The sequence below is a fragment of the Phoxinus phoxinus genome (assembly GCF_949152265.1).
Source record: "Phoxinus phoxinus genome assembly, chromosome: 20".
Lineage (NCBI taxonomy): Eukaryota > Metazoa > Chordata > Actinopteri > Cypriniformes > Leuciscidae > Phoxinus > Phoxinus phoxinus.
This window is the reverse complement of record NC_136895.1, coordinates 20,695,639-20,721,329: the sequence shown is the minus strand read 5'-3', so window position 1 is coordinate 20,721,329 and position 25,691 is coordinate 20,695,639. Positions and strand designations below refer to the sequence as shown.

Below are 25,691 nucleotides of genomic sequence, written 5' to 3'. Positions count from 1 at the left end.
AAATGGCAAAATTATACGTCAAGTCTGATGCAATTTTTATATTGCCGCAATTAGAGATACCTGATTCACTGAGCATTTTAAAAACAACAACTACAAGTTTACAACAAACTACATTTTAACTACAAGTAAAGTCACTTGTAGAGTCCAGTGTTGAAGTAGTTTCTATAAAAGTGGTCTTATGCTTTTTACATTTTCAACTTTTAGTACGTTGCAGTTTGAGCATTAAAAAGTTTGCAAAGTTACAAAGCACAAAGTCACTCATGAGAGAGTTATTCTCTATAAGTGCACACTGTTTCTGAACTCCCTGAAACGCCTCAATTGGAGTCTTGTACTATAAATGTACACATCACAATATTCCTCATTTAAATAATTCCCGCCCCAATTCCCGCATATGCAAAACAAGGGGGCGGGGTCTGCTTGAGTTGAGTTAGGAGTGTATTGAAACTCGTGGTTATGGTAAGGAGCGTGAAAAAAACATGCTCAAAGCCATTGGTCCAGGCGACCAATCAGAGCACATTGAGGTTTTCAGAAGGAGGGGCTTCAGTGACAGAAAGTAACTGATAGACTGGGAAGAGAGGTGCTGCCACAGTGTCAAATATGTGATAGTGTTTTTTGAACATTCAAGCATGAAAACCTATGCTAGGTAAGGCCCAAAAACAAAATCAAGACTTTGAAAAATGGTATAATAGGTTCCTTTTAAAACAAGAAGTTTAGGACATGTCAAAGGGATTGTTTAAATGTTTTGAGCCTTTAACATACAAAGCTAATGAAAAATATCTATAAGAGCTATAAGGAAAATATCAACAAATAGAAACTCATAGGGTCTTTGCTTACATGAAATAGGGGCTTGTAGGTTTAACTGTCAAAATGTCAAAAAAAAAAAAAAAGACCTTCGGAGTTCGGACATATAGTGGGGATCAAAAGTACCACTAAGTCAATAGAAAATAAGGAAAAGTTATATTCTGAAAGATGTCTGAAACTTTGTATTACTAGCACTTATGTTTATTGCTTTAAGATAAATCTCTTGCTGTATTCCTCAATTTTGTAAGTCGCTTAGTATAAAAGCGTCTGCTAAATTAATACAGGTAAAAATGTAAATGTATATACATAACACAAATTAACTGTCTATAATGCAATAATATTAATCGAAATGGGCATAAAAGTATTCATTTATTAACTTTAACAAAATAGTTTAGTAAATAATAAAAAAAACATAAAAATAATAAACTTCATAAATGTTTAATCCACACAATAATTATTTACTGAATTGCAATATTGAATGCATTTTAATAAAAAAGTTAAATACATTATTATTAATGTAATTATTGTTGTTATCTATATTAATGATACTAATACCAATAATAAAAAAATCTAAATATTAAACTAATTTTATAAATATTGCAAAATACATCTGCAACATCATCTTACCCTTAATCAAAATTGTGCACGATTTAGAATATATATAAGTAAATTGGTAAGATTGATATGTATTAAGCTGGGGGGGAAAAAGACAAGTAAATTGCAAAATTAAAAAAATTTGTGTGACAATTAACCGCCCGCCACAATTTCATGTTCACGTAAAAGCGCAGATGAAGGCCATCCTAACAAGAGCATGAAAGATTATCAACACTGAATAATGCATAAAGCGTGTCTCCGAGCGGCTGCTTTTCTTAGTCCATTCATAATCCAAACCCGCACACGCTGAGACGAGGCAGAGAGAATTCATTAGCAAAGCGATTCTCGACAAGAGAGCATCTGCTAATGGATAACATCAAGCAGAATTCCTTTCAGAGCTGCTCCATTGATTCACCATCAAAAGAATTCTCACAGGCCTTTTTCAACGGGTGGGGGTTTCCTCGTTTCGTGTTGGAAATCATCACCAAATATTCACTGCGGCCTATTCATTTTAAACGCTGAAGTGTACTAGAAACACCCATTTTAAGACACTACAAGACTAAATCATTCAAAAGAATGACGTGGAACACGCAATTCAGAGATCACGATGAATTCTCGGCGGCGAAATCTCATCGCTGGAAAACAAAGGGCTTTTTTTGACAAACCGTTTTTTTCTTGAGGAGACAAAGAGCATGTGATTTGTGGTGTGAGCAGGTGTCAAAGTCTGAGAACTTGGCTGATCTCAACCGACTGTTGTTCCTCCATCTTTCGGCAGGTTAATGGGTTTCACATCACAGCCTGAAATGTCAGTTTTACCTCATCTTATCATGATATGTCAGCCTAAGGATAAAACCCAAATAAACCTGCACAAACTTGCTGTTAAGGTTTCACACAGGACAAATTCAGCAAGCAAAACGCAAACTTTGAGTCAAGTAGAAATAGAAAATGCAAATTTTTGAGGTGAATTTCACCAACATAAAAAAACATCTCCAAGTCATATTATAAATAAAAAAAATAAAAAATTTAGAAATTAAATTTCGCATTAAGAAAGTTTTATTTTTTTAACTTTTACCACACACGGTAAAAAAGACAATAATAAAATGGTTTGTTTGAGGTTGAAAATAATATATATTATAAACAGTAAAACAGTAATAGTGAAAATAGTTCCATTATGTCAACAATATTTAAAATTTTATATAATATACAAGTTGTTTTGCATTATAGCAACATAATGAGAATCATTAACATTGAGGTAATGAGAATTGGCGTGGAAAATGTGCTTAATTTTCATGAAAACAATCCTAAAAATAGACCTAAATATATAATGGAAATTGAAATAATTCCTATAGATGTTTGATTATGAGGTATAATATGGCCTCTATATGCGTTTGAATATATGTTCATGAGATCAACGAGCAATTGTGCAAACCTGATTTCCCTAAAATAACGAACTTGCGTAGACGCTAGATAAAACTGACCGCGTTTCAGACTGGCACAGACATCATTGATCTTGTAAGGTCAGTAAAGCAACATTAGGAAAACTGAAGACAAGATCCCGACACAAGTTCCTCATCCAAACTCTAATATTACTGCAGCAAGACTTCACACACATTCGAGAAATTGTTACATCAGGTCCCTAAAGATAATTGAGCAAACATCATAAAATGGCAACATCTCTCCATAGCAACAAGTCCCAGCGTGCACAAACAGAGAGCACTTGCCAGACAAAAATGCACTTCAGCCTGTTTACCTCTGAGGAATAGTCTTTGGGGGGGGGGGGTAAAAACATAACTATAAAACAAATAATATCTTGTTACAATCTGGTGCCAAAGCTAAAGGACTTCCAGCAAATAGTCAGCCAAATTCAACTATTCCACACACACATTTGTTGAAATATTCTACATTTCCCACAAAATCTGATGATGATGTATGAAATGATGTAATGATAAATGAAAGTTTGTCATTACATATTACATGACTGTGTTTTATTTTAAACTGCTTATGTTTTTATTATCTAGCAATTAACATTCAATTTAACAGATTTTTTAAAAAACTAGAATTCGAGTTAAAGGGATACTTCAGCATTTAGCATTAAGCTTGTATCAGTAGAAAACCTGTAGTATTTTTGAATTACCGTGCTTCCCTCCCTCATGTCCCCCTGAGACGAGAGATTTATGTATTTTTTGTCTGGAAGAAATCCTCTGATGACGCAAAATCGTTATTTTGCATCATCTGAAGATTTTTTTGGCCAGAGGCTAGAGACTACAGCCAGTAGAAGGCGCTAGATCCGCATGTTTTCAACCTGCCCATAGTGGGTGGGATCTCACTCACAGAATGTACAAATAGTGTCAGCCATCTTTTTTTGGAAGCTAAGCTAACAGGTTCTTATTCTGTCCGGGATTCGGCTTTTGCTTTCTGCAGTCGCCATTCATTGTTTACATGCACACCTTTTGTTTCAATCTAACTGAATTCATTCTGATTGGTGAATCTGAATGTAGTGTTTACATGAACGCTAAACAAGTGATGGGTTGATGTGTGTTTTAGCATTGCTAAGAAAATTCCCGCTCCTCTCTGAGAGATAGCCTACGAGACCGGTGCGTCTCACAGGTGCCGCTCATCATCAGTAATCACGCCACCGGCCTAGCGCCGTTCTCCCGCGGCCCTCAGCCTTGTCCTGGTAAACAATGAATGGCGACTGTAGAACGCAAAAGCCGAATACCGGACATTTTGGGCGATCTCGAAATCCCGGGCAGACTCGTCACGGAGACTCACGATAAAACGGCGAGCCTAGCCTAGTTGTTTAACTGCGCTTTCTTACCGGTAGGCGTGGCTTGGGAGTGGCCTCGTAGGGCAGCGAAGCAAGTGCATTCTGGGAGTGGTTGTCTTTCATCCACTTGAGCCAAAAATAAATGTTCTGGCTTTGCTCAGTCTAGAAGGCTCCAAATTAAATAATTTCACATTTCTACTACATAAATGCACATTCATCTTTCCAGAGGTGAAGTATCCCTTTAAGAAGAACTGAACAAAATGTTCCACAAATTAAAGAAAAAATATTGAACCCCTTTATCTTCTAATAACTTTACAGGGTCGAATAGTCACCCCTAAAGTTTGGTACAATTTTTGAAAATGGGAATATTTTTATGTCTTCTTATCATGCGGTAAAATGCGGTAACAGGGTTACATGCAAAATGTGGAAAATTTTAATCATTTTAATATTTAAACTTTTTACTACAACAAAAAAGTTTTTTTTAAACAAAATTTTAGCCAAATTGAAGCTTAAATCGAGGAGAGTGGCATTCAATTGTTTTATAGCCCCCACAAATCGCATGCGAAATGTGGGACATACATTTTTTTTTATATTTAAATGAAAACATTTTACTACAAAAACCTGAAAAGTTTTTACACAAAAATCACGCAAAAAAAAGTAACAACTAAATTGTAGCCTAATTTAATCTCTGTTGCACAAAAGCCAGGGCTCCAGACTTTGCAACCTTTTTTTCCTGCTGTTGCGACTAAATTTAGTTAGAGGTTGCACTGGTGCCACCACCACGATGCCATACTGGATGAGCTGCCATTTCTGTTGAATATGAGAAACCTCAAACGAAAAACAAAACCATGTTTCTTGTTAGAGCTACCATTTATTAGCTCTTTGGTCACGTGACAGTTACTAAACAGCGCTGGGGATCCAGTGAGAACACGTTTGAATTCGCCACCGTATTAACATCGCGGCAAGATCTAGTGAGAAGCATTCAAACTTGGCGCAAAATTCTCTGTAATAAACCATATATCAGATCAAATAGCGCTAACATGGAGAGACCAGGAGAAGCATTGTCCCATGAATGAACAAGTTATAGAAGGTTTTCCAATTCACAAATCACCAACATTCACTATAGATTTAATTTAGTAACTCTAACTGTAACCATGGTATTGTGGCAGAAATAGTTGAATGTTTTTACATTATTCATTTCAGGGTTCGTACAACCTTTTGAGAGTGAAATTCAAGCACTTTTCAAGGGCTTTTAAGTGCTTCACACTTTTTCCAGCCCTTTAAAGCTCTAAATAATATGATCAAATTTAAATGTTATTTTTAATGTGATGAAAAAACATTTGTTTATCCTTCATAGATTGTCCCCATCTTTAAAACTTAAAATTTCAATATGTAGAAAAACTAACACTTGTTTGCAAACAAACACTTATTTAAAAATAAAAAACATGAAATTACCACTATCACCAGTAGGTGGGGGCAGAGGCGCACTTATTGGCCATTTCCACTCCCTTTGTTTGGTTTTAAATTTACATTTATTATAAAATCACTATTTAAAAATATGAAATCAAATTTTGTCTAAGCTTGACACTTTTTTGTGCTGAAATATGAAAAACAAACTTTCTTCAAACTCAAGACTGAATTACACAAAGCAAGTAAAGAGCGCTCCTTTCATAATCACTGAAGCTGTCGGTCAGTTCAGTGTGATACTATAGAAGAACAATGGTACATTTAATAAGAGTACAATATTTTTTTTAAATTCCCTATTAAATTAGTTTTCTAGGTTACTGATGTTAATAAAAGTTCATTTTACCTGCATCTTAAAGGTGCTATGTAACTTTTTCACTAAAAATACAATTATAAAAATACCATATGCTTGCATATATTGAGGAAACATGCTAAGTTCACATACTCGTTTCTCTGAAAAACACTTCTACAGCCAGTTATTTTACTTTGAAATGTGCGTTTCCAGGCTGGAATGTTTGTTATTGTTTTTGTCTGAGACATTGCACGTTGCCAATTTGCCAATTTTCATTGTCCAGTTGAGGAGCAGGTGGCGGGAGAAACGACGATCTCCGATATTTTGAATTCGACTGCAGTACCTATTTCGACCACTAGTTGTCATTCTTACATACTGCACCTTAAACTCAAGCTCAATGCTTTACTGTCAAATGTGCGTTTCCAAGAATTACGTAATATTATTAGTAACTGCACTTAATTAATGCAAAACAATTTATTTAAATACCTTTACGATTAAAAATCCCAATAAAGCGCTAACAAATCAGGTGCTGGCACCGCCATCTGTACAACTTAACTTAGCGCTGCTCTCAAATGTTAATCTGGAGCCCTGGAAGCGCTTAGATCTGAATGAGGACAAGGTTACATTTTATTGTGTTGGTCAACATTTCCAAGGTCGGCTGTAAACAGATATGGAGCTTGTTTGTGTAATCGCATGAGACCGCGTGCGCTTGTCTGTTCACACACTTTCCAAACTTCCCCTTTTCTTGTTCGCTAAACAACTTAAGCTGCTCTTCATCCATATGGAGAGAGGGAAGCGTCCTGCCTCAGCCTGACTGAAAGCGGACACCTAGCCGTCATTTAGGACCCAGATTTATAGGTATCACCGCAGTGACGTCAGGTTTTAAGTTGCTGCCTGTTTACGCCACGCTCTGGGAATGAACAGGGGGGCTTTTTAGATGCCGAAAAGAAGCTGCAGCTGGTCTAGTAATGCTTACTGGGGTAATGTGCGACGAAATAATGACAAACTCCATTTAAGCGGTGAAACAGATGGAGCTAATCGACAACAACTCCGAACTGCAAAACAGTTGAGCAAAACTTTATTGCTGTCGTACATGAAATATAAGATCTGCAGTATATACAGGTCAACAGCTAAAATACTTAAACTACAGCGCAGTCATAGAAAGCAAGCAACAACTAGTGCATGAATATCTAGAAAGATCTACAGATAAACAACAGGCAGTGTGTTGAGGTGGCAACTCGGCTTCTGAAACACAACGCTGGTGCTTATCATGAAACCCATCAACCAGGGCGCAGACAACTGTGAAAGTAACAGCTTTGCGTTCAAACGCACGCAGATGAGCTGCACGGCATCTAAACAGCACCTGACTGCAGATATGAGGGTCAACCGACGCTGTCGAACTGCAGAAAATAGACCAGGTGACCTTTTTTTAAACAATGAGGTTTGAGAGGTCGTGCTACAGTTGGAATATATTATTCACAAAATAGCGCAGACTCAAAATGCCTTACTGGTTTTATAAAATTTGGTACTGCACAATTAAAACATTAAGGACACAAATACTGCAAACAAAAAGATGGAAAATGTATCTGAGAAAAACTGAAACTAAACTAAAAATAACTAAAATTGCCCACAAATGAACCTGAATTTTTGATAATAGGCATATATGGTACAGTAAACGATACAACTTTTAAAAAATGCCAGCATTAAACATGAAAACGACACTTGTCGTGTTAAACACATATAAGAGGTTAACAGTTACTGCATTAACTTTTGCCCTAAAATAATAAAACAAGAAAACTCTTGAAAGCCAACCAAAAAAATTATAAATCCTATAATCCAAGCAAAACTAATTTAAATAGCTTAAAATATAAATCAAATAATTTAAAACATCGTAATAAATCATAATAATATACTTACTAACACTATTCCGAAGAAATGGTACCCGACAATTGCAACGACTATAAAACAATTGATCCATATTGTGTATATTAGCATACTTGGACAAGCAGGGTTATTATACTGTAGTTATATATCTACTCAAACTAAAGCATAAATAAAATTAATTTGTTGTTTGAAATAAAAAATAAATAAATAAAAATTCAGCTATAGCCAGTACAGTGTATAAACTTTAGAAACTAAAACAACAAGAGAAATTTTTTTATAAAACAGACATATTTAAAAAATTATAATTAATTACTTGAAAAAAAACAGCTATAGCCAGTACAGTATATTACCTTTATGTACTAAAATAACCAAAAAAAAAAAAAAAAAAGGGTATATAGACATTTAAAAAAAAAAAAAAAAAAAAATTAAGTAAAATGAAAACAGGAAATGTAAACTCATTTAAAATATTTTTTTTTAAAAACTATGAACTATCTTAATGACACTAAAATAACACTGGCCAATCGGCATCCAGGAACTGTTTTAAAACTGCACGTCTGAAGGTTGATTCATTCTGCGATGCTTTTTCTGGTTGAATCAGGTCATCTTTCCAAAATCTTCTCAATAGATCTGGGCCAACTACAAACAGCTTCTGAGACACTATAGCAGGGCCGTTTGTGAGTTTACATAAGGGCCACACCAGAGACGAGGGGCCCATCGAAGGAGCACTGCAGGTTAAAAACATTTTTTTCCCCCCATCGGCACACATCAGGCCGAATAAGAGGGGGACACTTAAGCTGTAACATGAGCCTCGCTATCCATGACGTAAGGCGAGCAGGACGGTTAGCGATCACACGCATGAATAGATGTGCCAATAGCCTCTTATGTGAACACAAACACACACCCAGACAATGCCACTGGAAATGTGACTTCCATAACAGGGCTGGAAATGAGGCTCGAGGGAGGAATCTTGCAAGGCAATCGAGAGGCTTCAACCTTCAACACCCACTCGAGGATTCAATTTCACACTCAAAGTGAGCGGGCAAAACCTTTGCACTTTGGCTTTATTCAGCAAGAAAATGTAGTAGCCGTGGATGAATGTGACGATCGCGATAAACAAGCTCTCAGAAATGACCATCAATGCCTTCGCTTCAATATCCCACTGTTTACATAATGAGATGCTTCCTTATTTTTAGCATCACATTCCCAATAGAGAATTTAATATGCTTCTAGCAATAGTGACTAGCGCTTGGAAATTGGAGCATGATGGCTTTTACACCACATGTCAGGAAGATCATGGACGCTCAGAGAAGCCATTGCTTTAGCTAATCTTCACTTGCATTGCTTTTGTCTTCCCACAAAATGAAAGTAATTAGTTATAAAGTTGAAGTTCATAGCTATGTTACTGGTGTTACACCGTGTTCGGCTGTACACAGATTACATTACTCGCCAATCGCGGCACTGCAGAGTCGAAGTCAGATTTCATTTATTACGTGATGAGCGTAAGGAAAGATGACTGACAGGACAATGGCGGACGATTTGGTGCACAACAGTTCCTGAGAGTGATTAACAAATATGGTCAGTACCGCAGCTCCCCATTCACGGAGTACGTGTGATCGCGAATTCGAAAGTAAAAACTAAGCGAGCGCACATTCAAAAGCGATTTCAGTAAAAGTAAGGAGTGGGTCGCAAAACCGTTTAGAGTGGGTCGTGGAGCGTGCAGTCAAAGAAACAACAATAAACATAATTCTATGTTTTTGTTTTTCTGATGCGAGACTTTTATTATGAAAGACATGAGTGAAAGCTGTTGATTCTTCTGTCAGACGCATTTTAAGACGAGTTTTTCTTTTTTTCTTTTTCCTAAAACAGGTTTAATTTTAATTTTCTAGCAACACAATAATTACTTGTAGAATATTAGATTATACAAGTATATTAATATTACAAATTTCTTTTTGGGGGTGAAATATGAGACATTTCTTGAGATTCATGCATTAGGACAAAATGAAGCAACAGCTTTAAAAGAGGTGCTGAGATTCTGCTTCCCACAATGCAATGCTTCTATTTCCAAACATTCAGTTTAGTTTACATAAGCTATTTCAGAGAATGGTCTGTTAGTTTGTGCACAACTCTGACTGCCTAATCCCTCTGAATACTAAAATGTTGTAAACCGGCCTGTTGGTAGTAGTACTGCTGGTGACAACAAATTAATAAGCAATTAAATGACCAATTTCCAACAAACGGAAGGTACAGAAAATGTCCATTAAATAGCAAAAAGGAGTTCCGAGAACTTAAACTTGAGCTTGAGAACATCATTTTCTGCATCATGCAATCATGTCCCAAGTAGGAGCAATGGAACGAATGGCTTTTATTTAGGCTAGCTTTTGGCCAGTAGAAAATGCTTTTAGCCTAAACAGGAAAAATCAGTCTAGGCCTAAAAAGCCAAAGAATTTCTCTGTCAGGCAGCCAAGTTGCACATGACAAACAAGAACGTGGATTCTGTTCAAAATGCAATTTGTAGCAACATGCTTTTTTTGAGCAAAAATGTATTGTGAAACAGTGACTGCATCAAATATCAATAGCTGTGGGGTAATTACGCTCTCTCTGAAAGGCTTCTGCCCCCATTAACGCTGAAGAGACACTAGAACACATTTCCTAGTGCTTCTAAAAGCAGCTACGAGGCCCTCGGGTCATCAGGGACGCGGCTTCCGACAGCAGAGGTATGTTCCTCATTGCACACTGCCCCAAAACCAGATGGGATCTGGCATCTTGACTATTTGGCTATTTCTTTCAAATCCAGAAGAGGAAGCCACGTTTCTAACACGCCTTGGAAGAGCAATAGATTTGGCGAGCAACAGTTTAATGAGGTCTAGATCTAGGTTTTTAAAATTCTCAGAGAATTTTAAACTAATTTTACGTGAACACGAATTCAATTACGCAAGCACACAACCGATGGTTCGATTGTACATAGTTCTTGCATTACTGAGGAGCTAACAAAAATAATAGACATGCTCAAGATTTCCTTCAAATTGTAGCTTCACCCATTGCCCTCCCAAAAAAAAAAAAAAAAAAAAAAAGGTAATGACAATTTACACAATAAATGTGCCCAAGTATGCAACACAATAAATGTGCCTAAGTATGCAACACAAACATGCACATTTTAAAACAGAATGCATAAAATGTATGTGTAGCTCAAAACATAAATATCTGCGTATTTTTTACATTAGTGTCTGCGCACTAAAACCTTGTCATGAAGTAGTCGGCCTTTACCAATAAAATGTATGAAAATTACAGTCAGACTCCAAATATTTAGCCCGATCTGTGAAATCAAGCTAGCCTAGCTTAAAATATAATCAATCAGATAACTTATAGCTTTATGAGTTCTTTGATTTATGCGGATGAAATTGCGGAATCCAGTCATTAAAGGGGAACTATGCAGGTTTTTTACCTTAACCGAACAGCTCATTGGAATGGTTCTATTACTTTTTTCGGGTTGAATGGTGGTCGACTCGCACCCCCCTATCGCCTGTGAGCGGAAAAAACATACTTGCAACTTTGGGCCGGTGGGCGGCCCGGCCGCAGTGTCAGGAAGTATCGCGTGATATCAGGTCTCGCGATGTAACGAATTGCTTTACGGAAAAAAAAAAAGCAAAAATTCTGTCATTATTGCGCTCCCTCATGCTGTTCGAAACCGAATGAAGAAGACGTTCTAAAGAATGTCCCGTCTGCTTTGATGTCGTTGATCTACTAGCCTCTGGTATCTGAGAGTCGACAACAAGTTTTTCGACAGTGTTGTCAAATATCTATTCCAAAGCTGTAGGGGGAGCTCTATAGAGAAACCTGCAAGCAAAAAGCAAGAATACAGAGAAGAAATTCCCGAAACTGCATAGCTCTGCTTTAAAATAGAATTTACGATGTAACAGAACGTTAGTGAAATTTGGGATGAATAAATCAAAAGTAGGGCAGTACAATTAAACCAATTACTGATCATGTAAATCATAAATCCAGAATTTCTGATTTTATTTTTTTCATAGGACCCTATTACTGTAACAATAATAAAAATAAAAAAATCTAATTGTTTTCAGAATTCGATTGATTTGACATGCTTTTTGATTATTACAATTTAATTATACAATTAAAACAGCAGAACAGAAAGACTAAAACTAATTTTATAGAGCCCTAAAAAATGATTTGTGTTAAACTTTTAATAAATTGATGTTTAATTGCAGAAGTTCCATGGTTTCAATTAATCAGACATGTATTGCTTTTGACTGCTAAAATGTAATTAGATTAAAACAGAATCCAGAAAAATTTATTCATTTAAATTATAAGGGAAAATTATAGTGGATTTTATAGGGTATTATTTATCGTTATTGTTATCATGCTAAATGTCGTGTCTTTGGTAGCAAATCCACCGCTTTCAACATAAAATTTTAAACATTTTTTGTCAGACAAACTGATCACCTAGTTATATTGTTATACTTTGTCGTGCCATGATTGACCAGACGTGCGTTTTGTTTTTTTAAACAATGTTTGCTGTACCCTTTGCAGTAATGCATGTTAATTCCTTATGACGACAAATGCTACCGAACAGACTTACACTACAAGGTGGTGTGTGTAGTTGGGAGGAGAGTATAAAGGATTATAAAAAAAAATTCTACGTCAAACACTAAGCTCCTCACCGCCGTGCCATGTGAAAACTCACAATCTCATCAGCATTTGCTGCTAACGTCGCGTGTTGATTTTTTCTCTACAGCACCTTGAGAGCAGGATGCAGCTAAGGAAGAAAAGCTGCATAGAACCAAGGAGACAAAAGCCAATATTGATCAATTCAGAGTGCTGATGGGCGCTGCGTGTTTGGGTGAGACTGTGCGAGATGAATATGGCCATTGCAGTGCGCCCCTCCCCTGCCGTCTCTGGAATCAGTCCACACAGTTACCGCAGGGAGAGGAGCGGCCGAGCGTCTGCAGGGAGAGACGGGTCAATTTAATGGGCTGTTTGTCTGTTCTGGAGACCACCGGCTCAGACTGACTGCTGCTGGGTAAGCCCACGTCTACCCAGAAACCCACAGACCCTGTCAGACTCCATGGCTCATCATGAAGCAGTTTTGGGTGGTGTGTGATCATTATGGGTAAAGCAAGGACTCCGATTTAAAAACAGATTTAAATGTTTGAACAGAAAAGCATTCAATAAAAACCAAACTGGACATAATAGGAGAGTATCAAACAGACCATAGCAGAACCAAACTGAACAGAAATGGAAAAAAATGAACATTTAACCAAACCAAAATCAAGCAGAGCCAAACAAAACAGAATCTAACATAACCAGAAGGAACCAAACCGAACATAATTGACTAAGATAAAAAATAAACAAAAGAACAGAGGAGAACCGAAAAGAACGGAATCCAACAGACAAACAAAACCAGAACTGAAAAGCTCAGAAGAGCCAAAGGGAACAAACACAAGAAGAACTGGCTAGCAACAAATAGAAATCAATCAAAACTAAAATGGAACCTAACTGAATAGAATCAGGTAGAACAGAATTGAACCTTAAAGAATTTGGATTATTTTCAAAGAAACTAATAGAACAGAAACAGAAGCAGAAAGAACCAAATAGAATCTAATAGATTCGAATAAAGAAAGTAAAGAACAGAAGAGAACTGAAAAGAACAGAATCCAAGACACAAACAAATGCAGAATGAACATAATAAAATAGAAGAGAAATAACCTAATAGAAATCAATGAAAAACAAATAGAACCAAATGTAACCATACTAAATAGAATAAGGTAGAACTGTAAAGTAGTTGGGATTTTTTTTAAAGAAACTAATAAAACTGAATAGAACAGAGTAAAAAAGATACAGAAACAGGAAGAACCACAAAAAAATTAATAGAGTCAAAGAAAAAACGGATTCCAACTGACTCAAACAGAACTGAAATTAACCAAATTGAACCAAACAGAACAAAATTCAACAAACATAAAAAGCACCAAATAGAAACCAAATAGCCTAGATAGAACCAAATGAAACGCAGCTGAATAGAATCAGATAGAACCATAAAGTATTTGGATTATTGTCAAAGAAACTAATAGAATAGAATCCAAAAGATACCGAAACAGAAATAACAAAATAGAACTGAATAGATTCAAATTGAAATAATAAACTAAAGAACCGAGAAGAACTGTAAAGAACAGAATCAAACAAATCCAGACTAAACATAAAACTGAGGAGAACAGAACAAGCAAGCACCAAACAGAAATCAATCAAAAACAAATAGAACCAAATGGAACCCAACTGAATAGAATCAGTTAGAACTGTATAGTAGTTGGATTCATTTGAAAGAAACTAATAGAACAATCCAAAAGATACCAAAACAGAAATAGAAAGAACCTACCAAATAGAGTAAAATAAAAAATTAAAACCAAGAACACAAAAAAAACAAATCCAACAGAAACAAACAACTGATTTGAACCAAACTGAACAAAATTCACCAAACACAAATAGAACTGGCTAGAAGAATCAAACACAAATCAATCAAAAACAAATCAGAACCTAATTGAATACAATCACGCAGAAACCAATAGAATCAGAAAGTGTTTCGATTATTTTCAGAATTCAAAGAAACTGAATCAAGTATAAACAAACAGAATAAAATCAACCAGAATCAAACAGAAACCAAATAAACTGAAAATGAAACGTTTGTTAACAAGTGTTATTGATTTGGCTGCACAATCCTGGCTTAAGCACGAACCTCTCCATACAAAAATTATATTCCATAGCATAGAAGAGCCCCTTCATAAACAATGTCCAATATTCAAGCATTTATGAATATTTTTAAACATGTACCTGCAGAATTAGACAGCAATGAAATATCAATTCATTACGCCGAGTCTAGCAGCTCAACTAATATTTCCACTATTTGTTTTTCCGTTAGACTTCCCTGGACACTAAACAGTTTTCTAAAACACACGTGAGCATGTTGGTTTTTCCATTCTGGATATCCTTAACCCAAGCAAGGTGGGACACGTACAGAACCTGCAGACTCAGAGCAAGTAAACCCACAAATCACTCACTGTCGGCTCAATGGACCTAGCAGACCCAAAAAACAACATTTCATACATTTCAGATTTGGATTTATTTGACAACACAGTAGCAGCATTTGCTACACAATAAAATCCCAATTCGTGGAACATCTCTGCGATGCAATATTAATAAATGGATAGTTTTGGTGTTTCTGCAGTGACGCTATCCTCCAAGCATCCCACCATCTACGCGAGCCTGTTCAAATACCTCACGGGCAGTTGGGCACTTGAAGGACGACTCAAAGTTTTGGGCTTTAAAACAAGACGTTTGCACAGCACATGAAAAGGGAGAAAGGAACTAACCAAAGCAAACAAATAAAGCTTGGCGAGTGTACTTTACTTCATTAACAATAGATACACTGTTTCCTTTGCCACTGTAGTAAACCACGGTTAATTTCTTGCCCTGGTTGGCTGCCAAGTGCAGTATGAGCCGTCGCCTCGGCGCTTGGCTCGCTGTTTGGACACATTTCTGAAGTTTTCCTCTCACGTTGAAGCATCTGACACAAAGACAGACTAAAAATTGTGTGTCAAAATGCGTCTGTCTAAAATGATGCATTATGGGTGCGAACAAGTGATGAATGGTTGGATGCAAAGCTATAAAAGCCTCCAAAAACAAAATATGTGTATCACATCTGACTGGATAAACTCATTTAGTTGTTTTTAATAAAACAAAATTTTGTAAAAAAAATGAATGAGCTGTTATTTATGTTGCATTAATTCCAATAGAACACATTTTTTCAAGAAAGGACCATTTCAGTTGTTACATTTCTAAATGTCAACGTGTTACTCGCCGTTTCTTCGCAATTGTTTGTGAAATTTACTAGCAATTTCTTAGTGAAATTTGTTTCTACACCAACTTTTTTCAGTGCAGATATTTCCAACACATTGTTTTAAAATAAAAATGATGCCATTTAATAATAAAAAAGTACAGTATTAAAAAGTATATACTTTTTTTAAATTTGCAAAAGATGAACCATATCATTGTTCCAAAATGTTATTTTTAAATGAGCATTTGATGGCTGAAAAGTAGAAAACGTAAAAATAGAGAAAATTACCATGCACAGTTATAAATCCAATATTGATCAAAACCAATAAATTAAGAAAATCCAATATGGTATTTTGCAAACTTACAATTTCATGTGTACTTTAAACCTGTAGTCTCCCTTTTTCTCAATTGAAAGTAGGCCAAAACTAGTAGTGTAAACGCTACATCTGAGCTTGACCAATCAAGTTCCCCCTACCAAACATTAGTTATGCATAACCGGATTGGACGAAAACAAGCAGGCGATAAAGGTGAATGGGTTTGCGTTCACACTTACAAACTGTACAGGGCCGGATTATTTTAGACAGGCATTGTTTCTGTGTGTTATCCAGGCAGGACGGCTGCAAATACGTGTTGTATAAGGGGAAAAACAAAACCGTGGATGACAGTGAACTCTCTCACCTCCCCTTAAATGAGAAAAACTCTGGGACGACGTGCCGTCTGACAGCAGCGCTCGGGCACAGAGCCACAGACTCACAAAGACACCCGTGCTTTTGGCCTCGGGTGGGGAACGTGGCCCAGCGACGGGAATGTTCACTTTTGTTACGTGGTCTACGGCATTAGCGGCAGAGAAATTTATATTTACAGCTAAAAATAAACCAAATAACCTCTGATTTCTCATCCCACACCTCTACAAAGAGTAAAGCAGGTGGAGCAATCCAACATAAAGGCTCTAAACTCAATCCAGTTAAAGGAGTAAAGACCTACGCTGCCACACAAGATTACGAGAACAACAAAGGCTTGGAAGGCATCCTGCTGGAGTATGATCTAATTCTTCATCTTCAGCTATGTCTCCTAATGCGGTCAGGCTCAAGGCAATGAGATTTCAAGCTGAGAACAGAGCAAAGCGTACTACGACAGTTCATTTAATGTAAAGTTACTTGACAGGATCTGAGTTGGACTCTTCTGAAAAAGCCTTTAAACATTCAAAGTCTAGATCAAACAGGAAAAAACCCTGAATCAAACAAAACACTCAATTAGTATTCACTCCTAAACCACTTGCTAAATGTCTCCGAAACCTGAGATGTTATTGAAGTCAAAATGAAACAATTGCAACCCTTTTTCCTGAAAATTCAATGAGGGGAAAAAATTAACTTTACAAGTTTTACAAAAAGACAAAACCTTTGTCTTTAAGAATAACATGCAGCAATGAATTGTTCACAATAAGTCAAAAAACATTTAAGAAAGTATTAAAGGATCGGTTTTGAAATCACGTCGACTTGCGTCAAAAAATGTATAAACCCCACATTAAGTAAACTAAATTTTATAAACTCTTGCTTTGTTTCACATACATCTGAGGTTATAATATTAACAACATTGCTAATTATGTTGAACTGAGAAATTATGTACAGTCTAAAAACTAGTAATGCATCGATATAAAAATGAGCCGAAACCGATAATTCCTTATATTTGAAAGTCGATAAAAGATAGGCCTATATATTGGCCAATAAATCTAAATTACAAATTGTATATCATTTTTGAGAGCTTGATTACAAAAACAAAAGTCTCACCATTAAATCCATGTCCCAAGTACACAATAATGATGTTCTCCTTATAATTTTATGTAGACTATGACAGCCAAACTTAACTGTATGTCTCTTTTTTGAAGTGATTCTAATCATATTTCAAGCAATTCAAAACCATCATGGTGAGCAGACCGCATCTGAAGTGTCTTAGCTGAAGGAAATAATAGCCTACATTATTTATCGGCTTTAATATATCGGCCAAATTTTATTTTCAGTCCGATAACATTAAAAATAAACATATCGGGCGATACCGATATGGTGGCCGATATATCGTGCATCCCTTCTAAAAACTATTGGCATCACTTTAGTTTAGGGTCTAATTCTCACTATTGACTAGTTGCTTTATAAGCATCCATATGACTATGATATTGGCTGTTTATTAGTACTTATGTACAACTACCTTACTAACTATTAATAAGCAGTAATTAAGCGTTTGAGAAAAAGCCGTAGTTAATAGTGAGAATTGGACCATAAACATAAAAAGTGTTTTAATTAAACAGAAATATCTGTAAAATAATTAAGTCTGCAAAAACATTCAAGTGCGACAATGTATTTCATAATTTAGACAATTTTTTGCAACTCAGAATTTTCTTAATATGACATAAAATGTAGGGTTTCTTGCAACTTCTCTTTGAATGAAAACCTATCTGATAATATTTACTTGCAGTGAGAAGGGAGAGAAAAAAAAACTAATTTAATTTACCACAAAGTAAAACAAATTAATGTCACCCCCTTAACCTTGTTGAAAGGTTTATTGGCAGAATAAAGATGAGTATCGCTCATATTTACGGCTCTGTAATTGAGGGAATAGCCACACACATCGAGATATGCAGCTCAGAAGAAAAAGGAGCTTGTCTTCACTCATTAAATGATTTTATACAATACTTCCTCTAAAAACCCCAAGCAGTGCTAACCACTGAAGAAAAACAACATCATTCATAAACAACATGATTTACTTTCAATATATTTAACCCACTTATATTTCAGCTACTGTATTTCGACATAGTTATGACCACTTGAAAGTTAAAAAGGTGTAACGCCGGTACACAAAACTGATGATTCGGTAATCGGTACGTACCTCGGTTTTGAAGTGACGGTTCGGTAAGGGTTCGCTGCAGCAGGAGTGAGAAGAAAACTAAATATAAAATTGCTTTATTAAACAGTGGTTTACCGTGTCTCTGTCTTTAAATGAATTCAATTTTAATTAAAAGTTTGAGGATGAAAAATAAAATGTATCTGCTAATGCTGTAAACTATATAGGAACCCCTTACTTGTACATTATAATATTAAAGTTTAACAACAGAGCCCAAACTATTATCCTAAATTCAGTTGCTATTTATTTTTTAGATATAATAATCAACACTGTTTGAATGCAAGCATCTGCACATAAGGCAGTTTTTGCATTAACTTAAATCTAATAAAATGATCTCTTTACTCCAATATAATCATTTACACAGTGGCCGTAATTTTCATGACGGATTTATTTAAACATATGCATTAAATAAACATTTAACTGGTTAAGTAAAATATAATGAATATATAGACTACTATAGTGCATATATTTAGCGAAAGAGTTCATTTCTCCAGCGAACTAACAAACTGTGGACACTGAATGACTTGCCTGAGGTAAATGTAATGCTACGTGGGATATTGTTTACAAGCTGTTCCATTGATGTTTTCCGCCGTTAAACGCTGATTGAACGATTACACGAGATATGATACGTTCCTGTAAGTTGTAGTGTATCTTTCAACATACCTTCAGATGTTTATTCATATTTATTCTGTCACTGGTATTGACGAGGAAGAGCTGATCGCGTTTACTCGTGCGCTGCCGTTTGAACTGAGGCTGTCACGCCCATGATCACGCCACATCTAAGAGTGTCAAAATGCCATTTTTGTTTGCATTTCGTGATAAAATGGACAGAATTTGAAAGATGACACTTTTTTTATTGAAAGAAAAAAACACAGAGCTTATTCCAATTATTGGTGGTTAATGGTGACTGGTTACGCTGTAGGCTATTAGTCGTGTACACAAACATCATTCGAACATTCGCAGGACGAATACTTGTACAGTTACAACTCTAATTACTATTTAATCAAATGTCAAGGAAGAAAAAATTGTTGTATGACATAAGGTGAGGTCAACCTCAGCACGTCACACTTGCTAGGCGACAAAAACAATCATCCGTAGGCTAGATCATCCCATTTACCAACGCTTGATCCGAACTTCACACGGCCTTCGAAGGATGCAGCCTCTGAATTGGGACATACACTGTAAAAAATGTGGCTGCGATTAGTTAAAATTTGTTGAGATAACTTAAATATCCAACTTAACCAAACTAAACTTAAGTTAACTAAACTTAATATTTTAAGTCAAGCTTGAACACATACTTTTTAAAGTTGAAACAATGTTGGATTTTAAGTTGTGCTAAATAATCGCAGCAATTTTTTTTACAGTGTAGCTTATAACTATAATTTTATTAAGCCTGCGTTTATCAAATACAAACTTCGTAGGCAAACTAAATATAGTCTTCTTAACTAATTGCTTTCTTGCACAGTTGATGAAATTGAGGTTAACACATTTTCTAACGAATTGCTGTTGCAAGTGTAGAGTTAGTGCGCCAACATAGCACAACTACGACCCGAGCTCGATTCCCAGCTTGAGGTCTTTTGCCGATCCCGTTCCCCACACTTTCCTGTCAAAATCTCTACTGTCCTATCTAATAAAGGCACACAAAGTGTAGAGATTGGCCTCAAAGCTAATCGACATGGAATAAAAAAAGACTCAAAACTTCCATTTTGATTTCACCCTTGCATTGGGATCTGATTAATAATTAGGTCAAAAGAACCCCATTTAAGGCATATGACAGTCCTCAAAATACATGTAGCCCATCAGGTAGCGTAACAGAGCTGCCAAATTTTTCTAAAGCCCACAAATGCTGGAGACAAGCTGTCTTTCCACCCTCTCATATGTGCTGAAAGGGCCCCAACTCAACGCTTACTGATCCCTGCATTACTAGCATGGTTTGACAGAGACATTATGGCATGAGATCATTGACAGATAAAGCCGGATGGATACAAACAGCAACCGGCTCATCAGATCAGATTTTTCAGGCATGTTGTAAGAGGCATCGACCTCATTTGTGGCCCACAACAACCCAACATGGAGAACTGTGTCAATAAAAGAAACAAGCTGCCTTGAGTCTTTAGTCAATGAATATTGAGCAGAGGCGTGACTACGTTAAGACTGAACAAGTCAACGGGTCAGTCGAATACGTCAATGTGGAAATTACGGCCCCTGCAAGGTGGAATAAGGGCAGGTTGCTCCGTTCACGCCCTGGAACATCTTGACATGGTAAAGCGAGGATACCGAATTAAAACAAAGTGTTCGTAACAAGATCACAAACAGAAATGAGTGTAACATGAGTGGCTTAAAACGGTCTAATCTAGAACACCTACCTTCTACTTCCTTGATTTCTCACCATCATAAAACTTAATGTGAAAAGATATAGGCTATAATCAGTATCAAAAATGTCGCTGCTAATGTTAATTCTTTCTGATATACTTTTTTTATATATATACATATATACAGTACATTATATATATCTGTGTGTATATATATAAATATATATATAGTATATATATGTGTGAGAGTGTGTGTGTGTGTGTGTGTGTGTGTATATATATATATATATACGTGTGTGTGTGTGTGTGTGTGTGTGTATATATATATATATATATATATATACACCCAGTCACCCACACCCACACACTAGGGCTGTAAACGATTAATCGCGATTAATCAAATCCAAAATAAAAGTTTGTGTTTACATAATATGTGTGTGTGTATTGTGTGTGTATAATTATTTTGTATAAATACACACACATGCATGTACATATTTGAGAAATATTTGCATTTATATACTGCATATATATATAAATAACACATTTGTCTTAAATATATACATGCATGTGTGTGTATTTATATATACAAAATAATTATACACAATACACACACACATATTATGTAAACACAAACTTTTATTTTGGATTCGATTAATCGTTTACAGCCCTAATACAACACACACACACACACACACACACACACACACACACACACACACACACACACACACACACACACACACACACACAAATATATATATACACATATATATCTAGGAAAGAAACAGTGCAAAGTAACAGTCGCAGTTTCTTTCGTTTCGTAAAAATGTTTTGCAAGAAAATAAATAAAAATACTATTGCTGTTTATCTTCTGTAAAACAATCACCAAGCACCAGTATATTGGCAAAATTGGTACATTGTTTCTATATTATATGTTCTAAGAAATGTACAATATACATTTAAAATAAGTAAAAAAAATTAATACAAACATTTAATAATTGTATTTAAAAAATGCATGCATTTTAAAGTTTTAAAGTTTGTTCTTGTATGGGAATCAGTTTTGAAGTAACAATCTCGAGAAAATGGCCACACACCAATGAGCCTGCGAGAAAAGCCAGCGAAAATGCTTCGGTTTCCTGGGAAAAGCCCACCCTGGAGATTCGGAGAGCTGAACATAGAGCTCACATGCTACATGGCAAATGTTCAGATACATGACCTGGAAGACAAGAGGTCAGCAGGCACCAGACGCCGAAATGAGTCCCGAAACCCTCAACGGCAAGAGCACCTACAGGGTGGGCCACTTCAAAGACATTCCACACGCTAGGAATTCTGGGAGACATACCAAGGCAAACTGCAGAGTGTCAGAAGATCCCAAACAGGTCCAATGGAGTTAGAGGCCAACGGTAATGTTAAAACTATTCCAACGTATTCTAACATCTTAATATTCGAGAGTTCAACCGTAGATGTTTTCTAAAAGAGTAACAACTACTGGACAGTTTAGTTTAAAAGATTGGCTCAGATTTGGAAGCACAAGGAAAATGGTTTTAGTAGACCAAATTTTCCCAAGTTTCTTTACCTGAAAAACAAACAGATTGCATAAAGGTTTATCAGGTTTCTGATAGAAAAATAATGCCACCTGCAAACACCTCATGTTTTCCCAATCTACGGTTCAAATGGATCGCTGGGATGCAACGGTTACCTATAATAGGGAAGATCCAATTATTTCCAGACCATTATTTATAACACCATGTTACTATTGCAGGCATCAGTCAAGCACTTTCTTGAGACGGCAGCTCTAAAAAAACATTACCAGGCGACGATTCTAAGTGTGCCCATAAAAGTGCCTATCCTAAATTTAAATTGATGTTCAGAAATGGAAAAGCTGAAGGCGTTTAGATATAGTAGCTATATAATATATTTCACAGCAATACAGGATCTCACTAAACGTGTGCTGAAGCTTCTCCATTGAACACATGAATGAAAAATATTGTGTATATAAAAATGCAATTTAGCACAAACCTGACAACACCTTATTATAACTATATGCATTTATACATACAGTGCCGGTCAAAAGTTTGGAAACATTACTATTTTTAATGCTTTTGAAAGAAGTATCTTATGCTCGTCAAGCCTGCATTTATTTGTGAAATATTACTACAATTTAAAATTATTATTTTCTATTTGAATATACTTAAAAATTATTTTTGTGATGAAAAAGCTGAATTTTCATCAGCCATTACTGCAGTCTTCAGTCTCAAATGATCCTTTAGAAATCATTCTAATATGCTGATGATTTATTATCAATGTTGGAAACAGTTGTGCTGTGTGTGTGTGTGTGTGTGTGTGTGTGTGTGTGTGTGTGTGTGTGTGTGTGTGTGTGTGTGTGTGTGTGTGTGTGTGTGTGTGTGGTAGCCAATGGCCAATTATACTAGCAATATATTATATAATGCATTACTTGATAGATGTACCACTGGTCATAGCATGATTGGTTAAAGACAATACAATTACAGCAATAACTAGTATGAATAAATACATTTTCATTTCAATACATATTGATTCAAATATAAACAAACCACTGTTCGATTAAGTGTGATCATGTTTGTTTGAGAATTACACCCACACAACGCTTAAAATATCTTCCAGTAACGTTACAATATTGTGCACGCAAACATTCTTTTACTTCTCATCTGGGAATTATTAATTGATATCACACAGAAGACGAGCACACATCTCTGGAAATATAGATAGAAAGAAAACCAATGTAGGCTAATCCTGCACTTAAGGGATCTGGGAATCTTCTTAAGGCCTCAACTTGTTTACAACACGCTTCCAAATCGAACGTGAAGAACGTGCGTGTGCGTCTCCGTGACTGGAATCCAGGCGTGCGCGCGCTCGCGAATCCCGCCGAGTCCAGTCACGAGCACTAATCTGGCCTTCGGGCTGACGCACAGAACGCCAGGCCTAAAGGAACAGCCCATTTTGAGAGGAAGCGGGGGAACCATGTATGAAACATACGTTTAACAACCAAAACAATAAGATTTCATTTTACAAATGACCTAAATTGTACCTTTAAAAAATATATGACTCATAAAATGGCTTATAAAAAGCCATTTTTAACACAAAAGGTCATTTAAAAACAAACAAATATGTACAACATCCCTCGCTAACACGTCGGAGCAGCTCGAAGTCTACATGAGTGAATTCCACAAGTCCCCTCAGTTGTAAACTAATAGTACACACATAGCGGAATAACACATCTACATTTTGTGAATTAAAGCGTGTTTTTACTCACTTTCTCCATGTAGCGATCCGCAGAGGAACACGATGTAGGCGAAAGTGACCAAAACAACCACAGATGTGTCCAGCCGCATTATGTCTCGCGACACGTTTTAGTTTTCTTGAAAAATTAAATCCACCTCTGGCGTGTTCAAAAAAACAACAGTAAAACAAAATAAAACGTTAATTAGCTTATATCCAGGCTAATGAAGTCTCAACCCCAGCGACAACTTAAATGAGACCCCCCAAGAAGGGGACCCAGGGGTCCACCGTGCTTCAGTTAAAAATAATGTTCAATTTAAATAGTTGTTGCCTACGCAGCACGGGTTGAATTACTATTAAATAACATGATCTTGCACTCTAGTGGGAAAAAAAATTAACAAAAATCATTTTGAACGATTTTTCGGATGCATGTAGATCAAGCATGAAAAATGTCCATGCATTTCTTCCATGGAATCAATCCCACACTTCTAGGAATGAGGTACCCTTAAGGGTACAGTACATTGCAACTTTTTCATATCCCTGTTTTAGTTTGCAAATTCCTGTAAAATAGTATGGTTGCCTTGAAAAAAGAGAAGAAGAAAAATCCACTGTTCACAGAAAAGCTTGCAGATGTTTCCCAATCGTCAAAATGTCCAATAATTTGACAGATTTTAATGTCTCGAGGGCAGAGGCAAAATAAAGGCGTTATTCCACAGGTCGTTTAATGTATTGCCAAATGTTCTTATCAGAAAAATGTCTCAAATCTCCTCATCCCTATATACACATGCATGAACCAAAAATGCTTTTTTTGTTGATGCTATTCCGCTGTCAGATAAGCCACCGTGCACTAAAATTAAATATCCACACACGTTTGTGTATATTCGAAGCGTTGAGATCCCCCAAAAATATGGATATTCCCCTAAAGCCTTTGCTTCTAGCACAATGCTCCCGAAGTGTGTGAGCGTACGCGCGTCACGGCCGCGTTGCGTTTAATCTTCCACGTTTAAACAGACCAGCGTCCAACGCGTGTCCAGACTGCCCACAAAATCACTCAATTCCGTCCACAAGACCCCAGTGTGCGGTTTAGATGAACTCATTGGCGTGGGAATGGGCTGAAAGTGGGTAAAAACTTCTCTCGTGTTGTCGGCGGTATGGTTTTCCCCCTCTCGTCTCTCCCTGTGTACCTCCACCAGTAAACAAGTACTGCCAGTCAGCTGGGGTAGAGCAGCGGCGAGGCGCGACCAAAACACGGAGCGGAACCCAACGCTACTGGAATCGAGTCTGTTACACACCCACATAAAGAGAAAGCAAGAGTCATAAAATAAATAGATTGACGCTTTTCCATGTATATAAGGCCGAAGACTGAGGATTGTGGTGCTTGAAATCTGAATTTTTACACGTAAAATTGATTGATTTCTTTTAAAAATTATATAAAAATGTATTTTCATTCAAAAATTATTTTTTTATTATTAAATCAATTAAAATATAGTTTATATGTATTTTATTTTATATACTATATTATTTTATATTATTATTTGATTTATCAATCAAAATATATGTATTTAATGTTAGTTGACAAATAATA

At 36.2% G+C, this 25,691-nt stretch overlaps 1 protein-coding gene across 1 annotated transcript in view; it reads right to left on the bottom strand.

Moving 5' to 3' along the window:
- The window catches only part of insrb (insulin receptor b), a 70,200-nt gene extending 44,927 nt beyond the window's left edge, over positions 1 to 25,273 (bottom strand). Inside the window, exon 1 of the mRNA XM_079593571.1 lies at positions 24,141 to 25,273. Coding sequence (XP_079449697.1) covers positions 24,141 to 24,219 — 79 coding nt within the window. The 5' untranslated portion in view covers positions 24,220 to 25,273. The remainder of the gene's footprint in view (positions 1 to 24,140) is intronic.
- Positions 25,274 to 25,691: the final 418 nt, after the last annotated feature.